This window comes from Asparagus officinalis, chromosome 2, assembly GCF_001876935.1.
Source record: "Asparagus officinalis chromosome 2, Aspof.V1, whole genome shotgun sequence".
NCBI lineage: Eukaryota > Viridiplantae > Streptophyta > Magnoliopsida > Asparagales > Asparagaceae > Asparagus > Asparagus officinalis.
The window spans coordinates 30,465,923-30,486,878 of NC_033795.1; the positions used below are offsets into that span (position 1 = coordinate 30,465,923).

General features: G+C 40.5%; 1 protein-coding gene across 1 annotated transcript in view; it reads right to left on the bottom strand.

Annotated features, from left to right (window-relative positions):
• The window catches only part of LOC109831013, a 70,560-nt gene extending 53,482 nt beyond the window's left edge, over positions 1–17,078 (bottom strand). Inside the window, exon 1 of the mRNA XM_020398356.1 lies at positions 16,803–17,078. Within this exon, the coding sequence (XP_020253945.1) occupies positions 16,803–17,078 (276 nt within the window). The remainder of the gene's footprint in view (positions 1–16,802) is intronic.

Here is a 20,956-nt window from a genome sequence, read left to right on the forward strand (position 1 = left end):
CAATATCCATATCGTATATGGGTATGCAGAGTTGATGCGTCCTTACTGTGACTAACAGCTCAGTTTCGGAAGGCTGCGCAAGTGAAATCGCTAGTGCTGCCAGTGCATCCGCATAAGCGTTCTGGAGACGGGGGATATATTCAATGAAGAATTCTTTAAAAGATTCTGCCATTTTGATGGCCTCTTGGTGGTACGGGATTAGGTCTTGGTTCCTGACTTCATACTCTCCACGGACTTGGTTGACTATTAATTGAGAATCCCCAAAAGCTTCAAGATATTCGACCCCTAGCTCCTTGGCGAAACTGAGTCCAATGAGAAGCGCGTTGTATTCGGCTACGTTATTGGAGCACGGACTAGTCAATGAATAAGCTCGAGGCATCACATGCTTCGCCGGGGAGATTAAGACAACTCTAACCCCGGAGGAAACTGTAGAACCTCCCGGGGTTATTACCCTATTAACTGCCCTCGAAGCACCATCGAAATATAATTGCCATACTTGTTGGTGCGACGTAATGTTAACCTCGTGGGTTTCATCCGGCAAATCATCATATACTTCTGCCGTATCTGTGGTCGGGTTTGCCGCCAAAAGATCGCAAATCGCTTGTCCTTTGATCCACTTCTGTTGCTTGAAGTGCAAATCATATTGGGACAAGAGAAGAGCCCATTTCGCTAACCGCCAATTCATAGAGGCTGGTTGCGTCATAAACACCCGTACTGGATTAACATTGGAAATGACGTAAATCGTCTGTCCAACCAAGTAATGCCGCATCTTTTGCATCACGAATACCAATGCGAGGCATTCTTTCTCAATCATCGGATATCGAGACTCAGCGCCTATCAAGGTCCGACTTAGGTAATAAACTGCCTGTTCGTGACCGTTATCGTCGTCTTGTGCTAGTAAAGCACTTATCGAGTGGTTCATCGCCTTGATGTAAATCAAGAACGGTTTACCCGATTTCGGTGCAACGAGAACAGGAGGATTCGTCAGATACGTTTTGATATATTCGAATGCTTTTTGGCAGGCATCGTCCCAAATGAATGACACCCCTTTCTTGTTTAGCTTAGAAAATGGTTGGCACTTCCCAGAAAGGTTTGAGATGAACCGCCGGATGTAAGCTAGCCGCCCTTGCAATCCTCTGAGCTCTCTCAAATTTCTAGGAGGTTGCAGTTCGTGTATCGCCTTCACTTTGTCAGGATCGATATGTATACCTTTAGTGGTGACGACGAATCCAAGGAATTTTCCGCTAGACATTCCAAGGAAGGATTTAGTAGGGTTCATCTTCAATTGATGACTTCGCATGAGATCGAACATCGTCTTCAAGTCCTTGATGTGATCTTCTTTGTTGCGGCTTTTTACAACCAAATCATCAACGTAGCACTCGACTGTTTTCCTGAGATGTTCTTGGAAAATCTTAGTCATTGCTCGTTGGTATGTGGCGCCCGCATTCTTTAGACTGAAAGGCATCACCGTGTAGCATAAGCGTTCTGGAGACGAGGGATATATTCGATGAAGAATTCTTCGAAAGATTCTGCCATTTTGATGGCTTCCTGGTGGTACGGGATCAGGTCTTGATTCCTGACTTCATACTCACCGCGAACTTGGTTGACTATCAATTGCGAATCTCCAAAAGCTTCGAGATATTCGACCCCCAGCTCTTTGGCGAAACTGAGTCCAATGAGAAGCGCGTTGTATTCGGCAACATTATTGGAGCACGGACTAGTCAACGAATAAGCCCGAGGCATCACGTGCTTTCCAGGGGAGATTAAGACGACTCCAACTCCAGAGGAAACTGTAGGACATCCCGGGGTTATTACTCTATTAACTGCCCTTGAGGCACCATCGAAGTATAATTGCCATACTTGTTGGTGTGATGTGGTGTTAACCTCGTGGGTTTCATCCGGCAAGTCATCATATACTTCTGCCGTATCTGTGGTCGGGTTTGCCGCCAAAAGGTCACAAATCGCCTGTCCTTTTATCGACTTCTGCTGCTTGAAGTGCAAATCGTATTGGGACAAGAGAAGGGCCCACTTCGCTAGCCGCCAATTCATAGAGGCCGGTTGCGTCATAAACACCCGTACTGGATTAACGTTGGAGATAACGTAGATCGTCTGTCCCACTAAGTAATGCCGCATCTTTTGCACTGCAAACACCAACGCGAGACATTCTTTCTCAATCATCGGATATCGAGACTCAGCGCCCACCAAAGTCCGACTTAAATAATAAACTGCCTGTTCGTGACCATTATCATCGTCTTGTGCTAACAAAGCACTTATCGAATGGTTCATCGCCTTGATGTAAATCAAGAACGGTTTACCTGATTTTGGTGCAACGAGAACAGGAGGATTTGTCAGATATGTCTTGATATCCTCGAGTGCCTTTTGACAGGTGTCGTCCCAAATAAATGACACACCCTTCTTGTTTAGCTTAGAGAAAGGTTGACACTTCCCAGAGAGATTTGAGATGAATCGCCTGATGTAAGCTAAACGCCCTTGCAATCCTCTGAGTTCTCTCAGATTCCTCGGGGGCTGCAATTCATGTATCGCCTTCACCTTATCAGGATCGATATGTATACCCTTAGTGGTGACGACGAACCCAAGAAATTTTCCGCTGGACATTCCAAGGAATGATTTAGTGGGGTTCATCTTCAATTGATGACTCCTCATGAGATCGAACATCGTCTTCAAATCCTTGATGTGATCTTCTTTGTTGCGGCTTTTCACAACCAAATCATCAACGTAGCATTCGACTGTTTTCCTGAGATGTTCTTGGAAAATCTTAGTCATCGCTCGCTGGTATGTGGCACCGGCATTCTTCAGACCGAAAGGCATCACCGTATAGCAGAAGACGCCGAGGGGTGTTCTAAACGCTGTATGCTTCTCGTCATCCGGGTGCATCTTGATTTGGTTATACCCCGAAAAGCCGTCCATGAAGGACATCCTCTCGAATCCACATGTATTGTCGATAATGACATCCGTGATTGGGAGAGGAAAATCGTCTTTTGGACATGCTTCATTCAGGTTCCTGAAGTCGATGCAAATCCTGATTTTGCCATTCTTCTTCATGACGGGAACGATGTTGGCTAACCAGTCTGGATGTTGTTCCTCTCGGATAAATCCTGAATCGATCAACTTCTTAACCTCTGCCTCAATGGCTTCCATAATCTGCGGACGAAACCGTCTTTGCTGTTGTTTGACAGGTTTGGCATCCGGCTTGATGTCAAGGCGGTGCATTGCCACATTAGGGTCGAGTCCTGGCATATCTTCGTAGTTCCAGGCGAAGACATCAATGTATTCTCTGATCAGGGCAATTAATTCCTCCTTCTCATCTGGAGGAAGACTACCGCTGATGAATATGGGCTTTGGATTGGCCTCATTGCCCATATTAATTTGGACTACTTCATCTTCGGTTGGTGGTTCTCTCTGTTCGAACCTATCACCGTACTGCATGTTTAGGTGATGAACCCATGGGTCTTCCCACGTTGGCATTTGATCGTCATCCTCCAACGTAGATGGATCAGCTGTAGTCATGTTTGACATTAAGGTTTTGAACATTTCTCCCAAACTTGTGTCGGAATCCTCAGCTGAAGAATCTGGCAAGTACCCATCCTTAGCTTTGTTAGCAATTTGATCGATAATTTGCCAACCACATTCGTCATCTGATGAGACATAGCCTAAGCCTCTCTTGTGACGGTAATAGTCATCGGGTTTTCCTTTTGGTACGTATGCCGCTTTGACTGGGATACGGGATCCTCGATCGAAGTATAAACCTTCTCCGAGTGTGAAATCGTATCCTTGTTTTTCCATGAGCATGCGCGCTTCCGGACTATACTTAGATAAATGCAGACCAGATTTGTCTTCATCCTCGTCTTCTCTTAGGAAATGATCTGGCAACGGAAGATTTTCTCCTTTACCATAAATCACTTCCTTTTGTCCCCCTACCTTGGCAGGAATAATTCGGGTTGTTCCGAAAGAATGCTGGAGACTTCTCTTCGTTACATAAGATGATCGGAGCGGCATACATAAATCTGGGTTATCATATAATCCCTTTATCGCATCATTAAGAGACAAGGAGTACTCTAAATCATGATTTATTTCAATATCAGCAAGTTGCCAGTTACAACCGCCATCTGACGATTGTTCATCGTCAAGATTGATTACAAAGGGTACAATGTCATTTAAAACAAAACCGCCATTGTAATCGAATCCGGCCTCGGAATCAGCTTCTTCTCCGCTGTCCGTGCCTTGGATCGATGGTTCCGTGTCAGATTCGTTACCATAAAGGAGAGAATCAGTGAAGTAATTCTCATACCCTTTGAATGGTTGCTTATCTGCGACCACCGTCCTGACCCTTCCATCAGTGTCGACATATTTCAGACACTGATGTAAGGTGGAGGGAACTATAACATTACTATGGATCCAAGGCCGACCCAATAGTAAATTATAGGATGTCTCAGCATCTATCACGTAACACGTGACCTCCGTCTTCAGATCGCCCATTTGGCATTTTATTCGGATCTTCCCCAAAGGCCTTGACCCGCTGGTGTTGAATCCGTAAATGACTGTGCCTGTAGACGCCAATTTGCTGACTGGAATGCCAAGGCTATGCATTAGGCGAAGCGGCATAATGCTCACAGCGGAACCCGGATCTACTTGGATTCGGTTGACCTCGCTAGAGCCAATGTATCCGACAAAATACAAGGGCCGATCATGGTTTGAATTCTTCGTCTGCATGTCTTCTTTGGTGAAGGTGATGCAGGGAATGTTCTTAGCTGTCACATTGCACTATTGAGCTAACAGTTCTAATTCCTCAGGCGCCGGTTTGATCCGAGTGAGGAATGCTTCTGAATCGGCCAAGGCTTCTTGTAATGCTTCTCTAGTTTCTTTAGACAGCCGCAGCAACTCATATAGCGTTATCCGCGCTGGAATATTAGCTAGCTGAGCCATGATATCGAAGGCGCGTGGAGTTTTCGAACTCTCCGGTTTATCCTTTCCAATCGGACGACTGAAACGAGATTGCTTCGGATTTTGAACCTCCTCGGGCCTCTTTTCTTTATGTTTATCTACCGACTGTCGTAGAGCTTCTTTACCCGGTGTGGGACTCGTAATCACCCCCATTTCTGTGAGAGTTTTGGCTGGTCCCCGTTTGTTCACCCCCTGCTCACTAGGTGGAGGATAGTTATAGTGATACTCGTTTCCGCTTCGGGTCGCAAAAACTTCTTGTTCTTCTTCTGAAAGCGGGAAAGTGGGGATTCTTTCGTCATCTTCCCCTGGGATGGCAGAGACTCCATAACAAGACTTTCCTTTCCCTTTAGACTTCCTCCCGGATGACGACCCGGTCCATTGTTCATCTCCAATCAGATCGGGGTGAACCCAAAGGATTTCGCCATTTGGGGCTGTGTGCGGCACAAGTCCCTTTTGGCGCTGTCCGTGCGGGTCGTCATTCACCGTCTTCATCCCGACTTTGGTAACGCGTTTTGGCTCGAACCAAGTTGTAGGCACCGACCCAAAACTGATTGACACTGCGTTTGCCCCCACATTCTTGGCTGGTTTCGGGGTTATGACCCCTACGTCGATTAACGCCTGGATCTTGTCCTTGAGGTGGTAGAATGATCTCGTAGGGTGGTGGACCGCTCTGTGGTACGCGCAGTACTTTGGATCCGTCACCTTGCTGGGCCCCTCTTGATCCACGATCGCCGGCAGCTGGATTTTGTTGTTCTCCAACAAGTATTTGAAGATGCCGGGAACTTCATCATCTTTGAAGGAGTAGACTTTGGGAAACCTTGGCTCCGAAGATTTCTGCTTCTGAGGCCGTTTGGGAAACCTCGGCTCCGAAGACTTTTGTTTCTGAGGCCGTTGTTGCCAATGCGGCTGGGATTGTTGTGGCGCTCGTTGCTGCTGTTGTTGCTGAGGTTGTAATTGAAAAGTTTGGTTAGCATCAACGGCATTAGCATGAGCTTTACCTTTTCCTTTTTGGTTGAAGTTCTGTTTCGGAGGATTTGTTGCCGGTTGGCTTCTCTCCGCCTTCTTTCTCCTGAGGAATCGCTCAGCTTGCTCTCCTCGGACTTTCAGATCCTTCCATGTCTTGGATGGTGCTGTGCCCATTGCTTCCAACACGTCCAGCGAAAGGTTGTTGTGGCAGGTCTGGAGGATGAATTCCTCGGTGATCGGGTCCCGGCAATTCATCGCCTTGTTCCGGAACCTTTTGACGAAGGTGTCGACTAACTCTCCGTCTTTCTGCTTCTCATCGAGCAACGATCCGATAGATATCTCGGTGTCGTCGTCGAAGAAGTTGGCCAGGAACTTGGTCTCCATGTCATCCCAGCTGTTCACGCTGCCTGGCTTGAGGCGGCGATACCAATCGAAGGCGGCTCCGCGAAGAGTGCCGACGAATGACCGCACCATCAGAGGCTCATTACCAGAGATCACCCCCAAGTGCGATTTGAAGTAAATCAAATGCTGGGTAGGTGAACCCATCCCATTAAACGGCGTGAAGTTAATTAGATTAAACTTCGCCGGATATGGGATCGATTCCCATTCTCTTGGGTATGGGCAAGGAATGCCTGTTTTCTTCGTCTCTTGAGCGGAAATTAGTGTGTTGATTTTGCTCTCGAGGTTCTTGATCTTCAGACTTTCGCCTGTGTCTTCATTGGCATTCTCATTACCACCCCCTGCATTGACAGGATGATCATTGGTATTCTGAGCATTTGTATCCTCATCTTCCAGATTAACCGGGTTACGACGATTCTGCTCGCCTTGTTGGTTCGCCAATGCTTGGATTTGTTGGTCATGCATTTCTCTCATCTGCTGCATGGCCATCTCCATCTCAAACTTGAAACTTTCTTTCTGCTTAGCCAAAGCGTCTTCAAGCATCTTGGCCATCTGCTCCGCACTTATCATAAGTGCCTCGCGGGGTTGTCCCTCGCTGGATACCGTATTATCTGATGCAACCGCGGAGCCGGCATCAGATTCTTCATCTTCTGAAGGGCGTCTTGTCCGAACCCTACCATAGGTTGCTCGCTCGATGGTTCCGGACTGCAGACGGGTTCTAGGCCGGGAGGCTTTCAGAATCGACTCGAAATCATCCCGTGCCGATGTCCCTTTGCTCGTCATGTTGGTGGTGACCCTCGGAAATTCTCCGTCTTCAATCACCCTTCTTCTTCGTTGGAAGCGCCTAGGCCTTGGTTTTGGCGTCTCCGCACTGAGTCTTTCAAAAACTGAAACTCTTTCGGGGACCGCCTTAATGCAATTGCATTCCGACAATACCGCCCGAATGAGTTTGGAACAGGGACATTGAATTTCCCGTTCTCGGGGACTCCTCTTCCTGGTTCTATTCGTACCCCCAGCACGATAGTACAACTCGTCATTTTGACAGTCAGAGTAACCTATCGTGTGCGGGCACGCCTTCTCAGGTATAACACTATCACTATCAGATGATAATGTTTCCATCTGAGGGTGACTTGCCTTCTTTGGGCTTTCAAAGGTTACCCGCCTCAAAACATGCCTTTTTGGGCGTGAATTTTCGGCGTGATCTTGGACTTCAATGCGCAAATTGGTGCGCGCAGCTGCCTTGAGGTCTTTGTCATGCTGGAGGTGATGGCGACCCCCAGTATGTTGAGTCGTTCTGGGCTTCTTCATCGGGCCCAAACGCTCGTGAATTGGAGCTTTGCCTCTCACGTCAGGAATTGGACCGAGGCGCTCCAAAATTGGTTTCTTCTTGCGGGATGACTCTGCATGATCTCCCGGAGAAGTTATTGGGATTGACGGCGACTTTGGTTGACTCGCCGGAGTTTGACCTTCCTTAGAAGGCTGCACTGGTTGCTTTTTGGCCTGAGTCGCCACTTCAGACTTAGGCTTCAAAATCGTTGCTTTCTTCATCATTGATTCCATTGCTATCTTGAATAACAGTTTTTCGGTTACAGAAGATCCGGTCTTTTTTTAGATCCGGTTACAATGAAAATCAAAAATAAATAAAGAAAATTACAACTCTTTCTCTTTTGTCGAACAGATCGCGAGCTCCTGTTTTGTGGTCGCTCGCTTTGGTGGGTTGTTTGCCTGCGCCGGGGTTGTTTGCCGTGGACCACCGCGCGATCTAGATCCGGACAGATCTACGCAGTATAACGGGTATTATTTCACCAAGGAAATAATAGCCGGAGGGATTATTTCACCAAGGAAACAATCGCTCGAATCTCGGGATCAAAGACCAAGCTTTGATCCGGAGTGTAACAACGTAGATCTGAGATCTTGATCCCCTCGAACTCCTACCTTTTTTGTGATGCGGGTGCTCGCCGAGAATCAGATCTGAACGTCCAAGTCTTCAAGCCTTCAAAAACTCCAAGATGAGGTCTCAATCCGGCAGAGTTTCGGCTCTCCCAAAAGTTCTTCCAAAAAGTCCTCCAAAATGATGAATGACCTCGCCTATTTATAGGCAACCAGATCTGTGCATTTGGCACAGATCTGGGCGGCCACCTCAGGGTGGCTCGGCTCATGCTGAGCCACCCTGAGGTGGCTCGGCCTTGGCCGAGGGCCTTGGCCGAGCCACTCCGGGTTTTGCGTCCGTCGTTCGGTTGTTTTGGTTCTTATATCCGCTTCATCCGTGATTCGGTTATGCGGTTGATTGGTCTGAAATCGATTCGTTGACTTGATTCCTGATTTGGAAGTCTGGATCCCGATTAGGCAGTAAATCGGCTTTGGTGTCTGAGTTCGAATCCGTTATATGGTTTGATGACTCGTTGACTCTCTGGACCGTTGATTTGATTCCGCACGCGAGTGGATTCATTCCGTCGTTCACGTGCGGTTCGTCAACTTCGTAGCCTTGTTAATCCGCTTCGTTGCGTGTCACTTGGCTTCGGTGTTGTGGACTGACGTTCGTGCTTAGATACGTCGCCTGATGGTTCATTAGTTCGTGTTGAACCGTGTCAAGGGACCTATAAGCAATTTTATATGCCTACATGCATGTGCACGTCGTTTGTGTGCCGTTATGGCTAGAGAAACACCTAGGTTATATGGGTTTATTATACACTGAGATTGGTGTACATGAGTTGACTACTGTCATGAAATTAGATTTACTCACCGAGGAATGAGAATAAATGTTATAAATGTTGGTTTTGACATCATTTACATATTGAAGTCCTCATGTTGGACTATAAACTATTGAAGTCCTCGTGTTGGACTATAAACTATTGAAGTCCTCATGTTGGACTATAAGCTATTAAAGTCCTCATGTTGGACTATAATCTATTGAAGTCCTCATGTTGGACTATATGCTTTTAAATTCCTCGTATTGAACTATAATACACTACAGTCCTCGTGTTGGACTTTAAGCTATTGTCGTTCATGTATTGGACTTTTATTTGTTGCAGCCTACGAGTCGGGCATATATTTTTGACTTATGTCAGGTTATTGATAGTATGATTGGAGATGGAGCTGTCTTTCATTATTGCTCCACACTGTAGCTTTTGGATTTGGTATTTAGAGGAGCAATCTTTTATTATTGCTTCATACTATAGCCTTTGGATTTGGTATTTAGGGATTTACAAATTTAAGACATATGGTATATACATGAGGGTTTTCTTATTTGGATTATTTCGCTCGACGTACCATGCTCATGTTATAAATTTCTAAATATCAAATCCCCATTTTATTTTAGAGTAGATGATTGTTTATCTATATGTATTCGCAGCTATTTTCTTATCCTTCTAGCCCTTCTCCTGAGGTTGGTTGAGATGTTACTCGCTATAGCACTTTGACGCTCGTTGTTCCCTCCTTTCAGGTAACGAGCCAGGTGTACAGAGAGCCATAGGTTGATGGAGCTGCTCTAGTAGTTATTTATCTATATTATTAGTAGTTATGTCAGAACTCCATAGTGAATGTGTTTATGAACATTTGAGTTATCATTTTAGTTTTGTAAAGGCGATGTGCCTTAATGTCATTTCATTTGAATTCCTATTGTGAGACAGTTGTATCAGTTCAGATATTTTCTTCTCAGAGATTTATCCATTCATATCAGTGGTGATGACTTTTCTTTAGAATATCTGTTGTTTAGTATTTCTTTTGTATATTCTCTCTTGCCTATTTTGTATCTACACCTGTTATTGATTCCACTAGATAGATAATAATTGTGATGGTAAAACATGTTAATGCACGGTGTAGTGCATGACGAGTTTGACATTTTTGGCTTTACCTTGGACTGTAGCCTTGTTGAAACTAGGGGCGTCACACCTTGTGCCTGGATGCACTATATATTTGTTATGATGTGCCTCAACTATCACGAAATAAATCATACCCTCCGGGTCTGATTCAAAACACCTCGTAGTCCTGCTAATGACGTGTCCACTTAAATGACAAATGTTGTATCACTGCTCAGAAAAGTTAAAATTGTTATTGTACTCTATCTAGCCTTAATAGTCTCAAAGGCTCCCTGGCACCCAGTGCCCAAAGCAAACTATACACCCTTCTTCGTAAATTGTGTAAGTGATATCATAATGTTCAAAAGTCCCGAATGAACTTTTTCTCATGCCCTACCAAAACTTCGCATCTCCATAATGGTTCTTAGTGGCTCCCAATCAAGTACAACCTTAACAGTGGCTGGATCCACTATGACGCCCCTACTGATGATGTGGCCTAAAAAATCTGATCTCTTATAGCCAAAACTCGTATTTGCTAAACTCAGCGTTTCACTGATGCCTTTAATCTCGACTGTCTGCTATGCCCGTAATGCTAATAAAGGATGCTGCTCATGTTCTGCCTTCGATCTTGAAAAGATAAAGATGTCGTTAATAAAATGACTACGAAGTGGTCCTAACATGGATGAAAAACCCGGTTCATCAAATCCATGGTGTATTGGTCAGCCCAAAAGGTATGACAAGAACTCAAAAGACCCATATCAAGACAGAAAATACGGTTTTGGAAATATTCATTTACCGCACTCGCAATTGGAACTAACTAGAACGAAGATTAATCTTCGAGAAATACTGCACCCCCCGCAGCTGGTCGAACAAGTCATAAATCCTCTATAGTGGATCCGTGATACGGAAAGTGACCTTGTTTAACTCACGATAATCTATACATAATTATATGCTACTGTCATTCTTCTTCACAAAGAGGACCGGTGCTCCCATGAAAAATAACTCTAGATAATGAAACTCTGGTATAACAACTCATCTAACTGAGTCTGTAGCTTCCTCATCTTAACGGGTTCCATATGATATGATAGGGTGCTCGGAATATTGGTACGGTGCCTGTTGCAACTCGATGCAGGAAAACAACCTTTCTCACTAGAGAAAACGTAGGTATGTCCTGAAAGATATCCTGATACTCTGAGACGACTTCGGTCTCGCTCAAAACTGCACCCTGATCCCCTATCATCACCTTCTCGTTGTATGCTAGAAATAACTCTGCATTCTGGTTACCCTATGAGGTTGCTACTATCTATACAATCCTAACGAATGCTCACAAGCGTACTGTTTTAGCAAAACAATTGATACTGATATTGTAGTATGATAACCATTTTCATACCAAGAATGATGTCAAAATTCGACATCCACAAAAACGACCAGGTCAAAGATGAACTCAAACTCATCTATACTGATGACACATCTCCTACATATACCCTCTAATAGGGACACCTCCCATAAAAGAGTAGAAACTGATAACAGAACATCTAAGGGATGTGTAACTAACTGAAGCCTATACACGAAGGCATGTGATATGAAAGAATACGAAGCTCCTGAATCAAACAAGATTCGAGCTGGAAAAAAATTTACTATGAAAACTCCGCTCGCACTATGCTCACACAGTATGACTACATAAATCCTATCGGTGGCTAGCGACTGCTGTGCTATCGGTGGTGGAACATATGGATCCATCTGGCCCTAATGAATACTCTGAATAGCGTAATTCTGGCCTATAGGCCCCTAAATCCTCGAAATAACCGGTAGTACATCTATCCTCCGATGCTGGCCGTAACCGCGACCCTAAGACTATTGACCCTAACCTCTGTCATGCTAGTCTCCTACTGGTTACCGTGACAATTCTTCAATCTATATCCGATCTTATATCATGTGTCCTGAATCATGTGCTGCTGCGATGCTATTAAATCATATTGTACTATCTTCTTATAATGTCTTTGTTGATGATGGTCAAAATCCTTACCCCGCTGCTGGGGTCCTCTAGATCCTACAATAGGCCTCTTGCCCTTGTCATTTCCATCACGCTGGTCTTGATTTCATAATTAACTATAAACATATCTCACTGCTTTAATCGAACTAGTTATAACTGCTTGTCAAAGAAGTAAACAAAATATTTCCAAATAAGTGATATTCGATATCCCGCCGAAAATCTAAAATCGTAGCTATCCTTTGCTGCTATTCCCCGGTGATGTCCTCTATGTTGAATACATTTAACCTCTGGTTTAGTACTAAGTCTACATTAAGAAATTTTTCATATATTCCTTTTTATTTATAAGCTACATATGAATCTAGTGTGTCCTACACTATGGTGTTCTTAGTGTCTGATGTCCTTCCTATTCTTTCAGAGCCAAGTCTCGTGCTATGCGGTTCTATCAATAGCTGGTTGTGGTGATGATGAAATCATTGGTATTGCCTCTTCATTAGGTATGACTGGTACAATTGGTGGTGGAACTCTAGAAAGTGATACTGCTGGCAAAAACTGAGACGCCTCTCGCTCCTCGAGTGCTACAAAATCTTACTACAAATGGTGCCATAAAGTCGATCAGATACTATGGAGCCTGCTGCGGCTTAGGCTCTGCTTACCCAGCTCTCCGAGTACGAGTTTTATCTCGACCGTATCCTCATCCCAACATTTATAATATCGAGAGGAGAGCTTATGATCACAGTAAGTGAGATCGCAAACATATATACATATATATATAATGTATCACAATACGTATACATAACATATAGTATTCACGCAAATACGTTAAATCAACATAAAATAATTGTCATAAAATAAAAATAAAAAATTTCAAAAATTTGAGATATACGCACATATCGTCCTCACTCATTCTAGGAATTCCTAGCGGACTCTATACATGAATCCTAGGAAACTCTATCCTAGCTCCATAATTTGACACAGGAATGATCCTAAGGATACTAAAACTAGAGCTCTGATACCAACCGTGATTCCCCAGGGTTCACACAAGGCTATAGTCCAAGGTGAAACCCAGATTGTCAAACCTGCTAAGCACCAAATACCATGCTATGACATGTTTTACCATTACAGTCACTATCTCTCTAGTAGAAACAACAAATAGGTGAAGGTACAAAAAAGGCAAGTAAAAGAAGTAGTACAAAATCAGATATGCGTAGAAGAAGTATATCAACAAATGAGCCTAACTAAAATAGAATGAAAATATCTCTGAGTCTAAAATATATCTCAACACAATGAGTCAAATGAAATCTCACTAAAGGACTCAGGCTCTACAAAATGAATACAACTCTAAAGTCTGAACAATGATCATAAAGTGGAGCTTTAACTGCTAAAATTATGCGACAGTGACTATGCTAGAACTCTGTCATCCTGCCGCTCTCCGAAACTCTGATCTGCCTGAAAGATACAATTTAAACAAAACGAACAATAACAAGAGTGTCAGAATGCTACAGCAAGATCACCTCTATCCGCTTCTAAGAAAAGGGTTACTAGATGAAATGGAGGCCCTATCTATTAAGCATAGTCTACCTATATCATTTTCCCCATATCTAATAGAGTTAATATTTAGACACCTACAAGACGAGACGTAGTACATCGAGTGAAATAATCCAAATAAGGAAACCCTCATATATATGCCATATGTCTTAAATTGTAAGTCCCTATATACCAATTCTAACTCTATAAATGAAAACAACACTCAAAAGAAATACTCTAAGCCTAAACCATATAGGACCAATGTCACAATCTCGAACTACTTTTCAAGTAGTTGATGCAATAATAAGAGAATATCATCTAACTCAAAAATCACCATAGATCATATCATGTATGCCACAAATCAAGGAATGTACCCTACTTATGGGTAATCTAACATGAGAGTAACTATAACTGATAATACATATATGTGTGCATCTCCTTATGCTATAACGATACTCTTGTAATATTCTTACTCAATCATTCTGTGGAAATATGTTTTGTCTCCCTATTCCAGATACATGAAATAACGATACTTTTGTAATACTTTTACTCAATCGTTCTGTGAAAATAGGTTTTTTTATCTCCCTATTCCGGATACATAAAATAACGATACTTTTATAATATTCTTACTCAATCGTTCTGCAGAAATAGGTTTTTTTATCTCCATATTATGGATACATAAAATGACGATACTTTTATAATATTCTTACTCAATCATCCTATAGAAATAGGTTTTTTTGTCTCCCTATTCCGGATACATAAAATGACGATACTTTTGCAATACTTTTACCTAATCGTCCTGCGAAAATAGGTTTTATCTCTCTATTCCGGATACATAAAATAATGATACTATTGTAATATTCTTACTCAATCGTTCTGTGGCAAATAGGTTTTATCTTCCTATTTTCGGATGATGCATCCAGATGATCGTATAGCGAAGTATAGATATATTAGACAAATCCGAAAAAAACCCCAATCTTCGAGTATTGGTACAGCCGCAGTCTCATTGCGGGAAACATCCAATACTCCTAGTGTGGTATAATCGTGGTCTTATTACGGGGAAACATCCACACCGAGCATCTATAACTAATAAACACTACTTTATTATATGTTATTATACTTTCATTAACTCAACATGTATTAGAAATCTCAACAGTGCATGTCAACACAACATAAACTAAGTGTATGTGCATATATCTCGGTGTGCGTGTTCATAACTGGTGTTCACCATCATCTCAGGTGTTAAACAACTCCTAATTATTGTAATATAATAGTACAAGATCGAGAAACTCTCTCGAAAATAATAAACAAGAGCGAAACTTAAGAAACTTTCACGTTATATATTAATTATTTCAAATCAGCATATTTGTAGTTTTCTATAGAATATATTATTAGTCAATTGAGTATATCTTTCTCTAAACAAATTGTTTTTAAGAATAGCTTTTCGTTTTGGAAACTAGTTTCATATATCTATCATTTGGCACTGGTTTGGTTCAGTTTAGAGTTCATATGTTATCTCTAATTTCCAGTTAAACGTTATATATGTGCAACTATTTTTCTATAGAACATATCATTAGTAAATTGAGCATATCTTTCTCTAAGAAAACTATCTTTAGGAATGGTTTACTGTTTTGAAATCTAGATTCATATATTCTTCAATTGGTGTTAGTTTGGTTCAATTTGGATTTCATTTATTATTTCAAACTCTTGTGTTAATCTAATTAGGGTTTTTCAACGTAATTAACCAAATTCTTCAAACTAAAGCATGAACTTTTAACATATTTAACATAAGCATGAGTGCTAAAAAACTTAGAAAAGATATATATTTATTAAGTCATATTTTTAATATTTAGGTATCACAAACCTAGGGTTTTCTCATCTTTAATCCACATGTAAACTCAATTAAATGTCAAATTAGGGTTTAAACATGATTAGAACATGATTAACAAGTTAAAAATGAAATTTTGAAGAACCCTAATGTTCATGATTATGTTTCTATTATAAATAGTAAGAAAAACATGTAGATCTGATATTTATTTAAGATCTAACAACAAAAATCTATTCTTTTTCACATTAGATTAAGATCTAAGCATGTAAACATAATTTAAACTTCTAAACTAGTTATTTAACTATGAGGATGGGTTTGGATATAAGTGATCTTGCCTTAATATTATGTGCAAGCCTCTAAAACAAACAGCAAGCTATCCCCGAGCATAAACAACCCGTTCTCCCTCGCCACACGTCGATGATCTCGCCCTCGTATCGATGTTTTACTTCACAAAGCTCTCTAAACTCATAAGAAAAAGATTTAGTATTTTTGAGGGGAGAGGATGGTTGCTAGGGTTCATAGATATGATAAAAGAAAGAAATTTTCATGAAAAATATAGGTATTTATAGAGACAAACTCGAAACAAACCTGTTTGACCCGAACTAGGAAACCTAGTCTGAGTAGGAAAATAACCTTCGCTATTTTAGCTGTAACTTTCTCATTCAACCTCAAAATGAATTGATCTAAGATTTGTTGGAAATCTGTTGAAGAGATCTATAACTTTGGTCTTTTATACTTTTCCAGATTATGACTATATCAGTATGCAAAATATAGAAACTCATAACTGGTCATTATTTTCAGATTTTCACTCTTTTGGCCTTTGTGCATGTTTTGTGTATTTGCACTCATATTTTTACAAATATACATTGAATTAATCTTAAATAAATTCTTATCATACTCAAACATCAAAATATACTATTTTTAACTATATAACATATTTATCATTATTTATCATAAAATATTCAAATTTACGGGGTTTTACAATGTTCTTATTAAGAGTACTTCAACTCCTTTAAGATATTCCTCAGCCAAATTGCTTCACAGATAGTAGATGTTGCTACTATATATTCTGCCGCACATGTCAACAAAATAACAATATCCTGCTTCTTTGAAGACTAAGAAAAAGCTATTGTGCCAAGATAGAAGATAGACCTTATAGTCCTCTTTCTTTCATATCGATCTCCTTCTTAGTTGCTATAAGAATAGCTAACTAGTTCTACATATTCTCCATAGGTATAGAAATACCATAGCTCAAAGTGCCTTTGTTATTCCTCATAAGTCATTTTGCTATAAGCTAATGAGATTCCGTTAGCATCGCTATGAATCTACTCACCAGTCCTACACCATAGATAATGTCAGGTCTACTGATAGTGAGGTATCTCAAGCTTCCAACCAAGCTTCTATACAGAGTTGTTTCGACAACTCTATCATCTCCTTCTTTGTAGAATTTCAGGCTAGTTACAATAGGCCTATTCACCAAACTGCGACTATTTATCTTGAACTTCTCGAGTATCTTCTTTGCATACTTCATTTGGGATATGAAGATCACAAATAGTTGTTGATGCACTTCAATGCCCAAAAAGTAGGACATAAGTTCACAATCTATCATTTCAAACTCTTAAAATATTGCCATCTTGAACTTCGAGAACATCTTCTCACTACTTCCTGTAAATAATAGGTCATCAGCACAAAGTCATATCATAAGGATATCTCTACTATCTCCTTTCTTTATTTAGATTGCATGTTCAAAGGGGCATTTGGTGAAGCCATTATCATGTAAATAACCATTAACACATGTATTCCATGCTCGTGGTGTTTGCTTTAGGCGATAAAGTGCTTTCTTCAAATGATACTTTATCTTCTTCTCCTTGTACTACGAAATCATCAAGCTGCTCTACGTATGCTTCTTCCTCAAGGACACTACTGAGGAAAGTTGACTTCACATCTACCTGGTATATTTTTTAGCTATGATGTGTTGCAAGTGAGATTAAAAATCTAACTATGTTAAGTCTTGAATTGGTACGAAGAGTTCTTCATAATCGACACTATGGTTCCGTTTGTAGCCTGTTACTAAGAGCCTTGCCTTGTAGCATTCAACTTCTCCATTAGCTCTATGTTTGCTCTTGAACACCCATTTGACACCAATTACATGATGGTTAGGAGGGAGTGGAACTAGCTCTCATGTCTCATTCTTCTGAATAGCTTATATTCCTTCCACTATAGCATATATCCAACTATCTTTTTTTGTTGCTTCTTGAAATGTGAGAGGCACATGATCTGCATAAAGACAAAAGATATTTACATGTAGATCTTCTTCAGTTTCATCATAAATATCTTACAAGCTCTTCATTTTGATTGAAGTTGTGCTTGCTGATGATGTGGAACCATCGGATAAGAATATGCTTGTTCTAAATGCAGATTGCATTAAAGCTCCTACTTCTGAAGATGATGAGGCACCTCATGTTGGAATTTGTACACATGCATCTTGATATAGTTGATGCTCATGTACATGACTTTGTAAGTCTTCATTTGGTTCATCTAGTAGACTCTTTTGCCTTTATCATTGTCTCCTTTGCTCCTTGTATGTGCTCCTTCTTCATCAAAAACTACATTTATACTCACCATGATTTTATTAGTTTGTGGATTGTAGAGTTTGTAAGATTTTGATTCTTCACTATAGCTAATAAAGATGCACTTTTTCTCCATGATCACCAAGCTTCATTCTCTTTACCTCTAGTACTTGAGCATATGCAATGCAACCAAACACTCGAGATGCTCCACATCTAGTTTTTGTCTACTTCATGCTTCTCGTGGCATCATGTTCTTCACACTTTTTGTTAAACATTGATTGAGTAGATAGGTTGTGCAATCAATAGCTTCTGCCCAAAAGTTCTTCAGCAAACTTTTCTCCTTGAGTATTGTTCTCGTCATGTCGAGGATGGCTCGGTTCTTTCTTTCCACTACTCCATTTTTTATGGTTTGTTTCGCTATAAATTGTTATTGGATGCCCACCTATCTACACTAAGTCTTGAATACGGTTGAGGTGAATTCTCCCCCATGATTAGATCGAAATACATTTAATTTACAACCAGACTGTGTTATAGCTCGAGCTTTAAAGTCCTTTAATGTTTCAAATGCGCCAGACTTTTCTTTTAAAAAATAAACACATAACTTTCTATTATAGTTACTACTGAAGGTAATAAAATATTGATTATCTCTAAAGGAAGACAGCTCTAGTAGACAGCAAATGTCAATGTGTACTAATTACAATGGAGTTGTCATGCTCCAAGACCATCCTTAAGGAAAGAGTAGTCGATGTAACTTGTCAAGTGTCGTACACATTATTTGGATGATCAAATATCGGGAGTCCTTGAACCATTTTTCTTGTAGAGAGATGATTCAAGCCTTCAAAGTTTAGATGTCCAAAGTGAATGCAGGTGCCACTTCCATGACTCATTATCCATGAACCCATAGAAGCACTTTTGAAACTCTGTATTGAAATGGAGAGAAAACATGTGATTCTTTAGTATTTTCACATTTTCCACTTGTCTTCCATGTCCATCTGTTAAGCTAAGAAAGCTATCTTCCATGTGCATTATACACCTTTTTGCTAGGAGTTGTCTCAGACTAAGTATGTTGCTTTTCATATTAAGTATATAATAAAAGTTGGAGATATATTGAGGTTTTCCATGTTTTTGAAAATTATAATTGTTCCTTTACCTTTGACTTGAAGCTTGGATGAATTTTCAAGGTTGATGTTGCTGCGAGTATCCTCTAAGAATTCTTCAAATATTTATTTTCTCCTGCACATATAATTGCTTGCTTGAATATCAAGAAATACGCATTCGTTTGATCAGTCTCCTCCTTATGTACAAGAAGCAGAGCTGCACTTTCTTCTACAGCATCAACAAAATTTGATTGTTGTCCTTGATCAAAAGATTGATTTCAACATTTCATAGCATAGTGTCCAAACTTGTTGTGATTATAATATTGAATGCTCTAATTACCACATGCTAGAATAAATCATCCTCTAGTAGCTCCTCTACCATGATTGTCATTACTACTCTGTGCTTGATCATATTGGTGATTGCCTCTTTGACCTCGATCATGGCATCTACGACGACCATTCTATTGTGGAGCTATACTTCCATGACCACCTCATTAGCTACCTAGAATCAATCTTGACTGTAATGCTTGGTCTATTGTTGTAGAAGATGATCTTCGCCGCATGTGTTTCTCATAGACTTGAAGAGAACCCATGAACTCATCTATCGACATATCTTCAAATTTATATGCTTCCTCGCTGGAACAACATAATCAAACTTTGGATGCAAAGAGCGCATAATATTATCTATCACATTAACATATATTAGTACTTGATGATTTCTTATTAGCTGATTAACAACCACCATAAATTTTGAATGATATTTAGCAATCGATTCAAAATCTTTCACATTCATTACATAGAGTTTGAAGTCGTACCTTTTTTATCTTAATGACTCCCCAATAGGTCTTTTATAGAAGCTCCCGTACTTCTTTTGATGTTTGACTTGTTGAACAATCTCAAACATTGCTTCCTCCATGCTTGGTAGATAGTGAACAATGATTTATTGTCCCTTTTTATTGAGTTCTTGAGCTGATCCTTCAACTATTTTGTCATAGCTACCTCTTCTCCTAGTGACTCTGGCTCCTTATAGCCAATTCGTACAAGCTCCCAAGCATCCATAGAACCAAGTAGCAGTCACATTTGTATATACTAATTGTCAAAGTTGTCTCTGCTCAACTTTAGAATTTGAGGTTGGAACATGTTGTTTGAGGCCATCGATAGAAGGATTGCCTACCTCTGGTACCACTTTGTGAGCTCTAATGAAATATAGAACTCTTTATTTTAGTAGATTTTAGCATAATCTTGGTGGACTTTCATAACTTTTGAGGATGTGTGTTTACGCGCGTGCAATGTTTTACTTGTATGTCTTTACTTTGAGCTTTTTATTTTGCTTTTGCTTGCTTGATATTACAAATATTAGCTAGCCCTTTATATAGGTGCTAGACTTTTACTAAGAAATTAAAAACTTTATTTAGTACATAGAATAGATTTATTTCTAAATTTATTTAGTGCATAACACTAGTAGAAAAATGAACAAACTAGATGAAGCAAACTCGATGGAATTTTTTCCATCTAATTTGAGGCAAACTAGACGAAAACAATTATGTCTAGTTTGCTCCATCTAGTTTGAGGTAATCTAGATGTAAATTTCTGTCTAGTTTTCTAAATTAAACGGGTTTTTTAAAAAAGTTCCATTCATCCTTGACGGAATTTTCGTCTAGGATGCAACCTAGACAAAAATTCCGTCTAGGTTACCGAGAAAAAATACAAATCCCTAACCTTTCCCTAACCCCCCCCTCCCACCCCATCTCTCCCTCTCATTCTGTCACGATTTCCATGCCCCCTAAGAAAAAACTATAAATCTCTCTCCCCTAACCCGC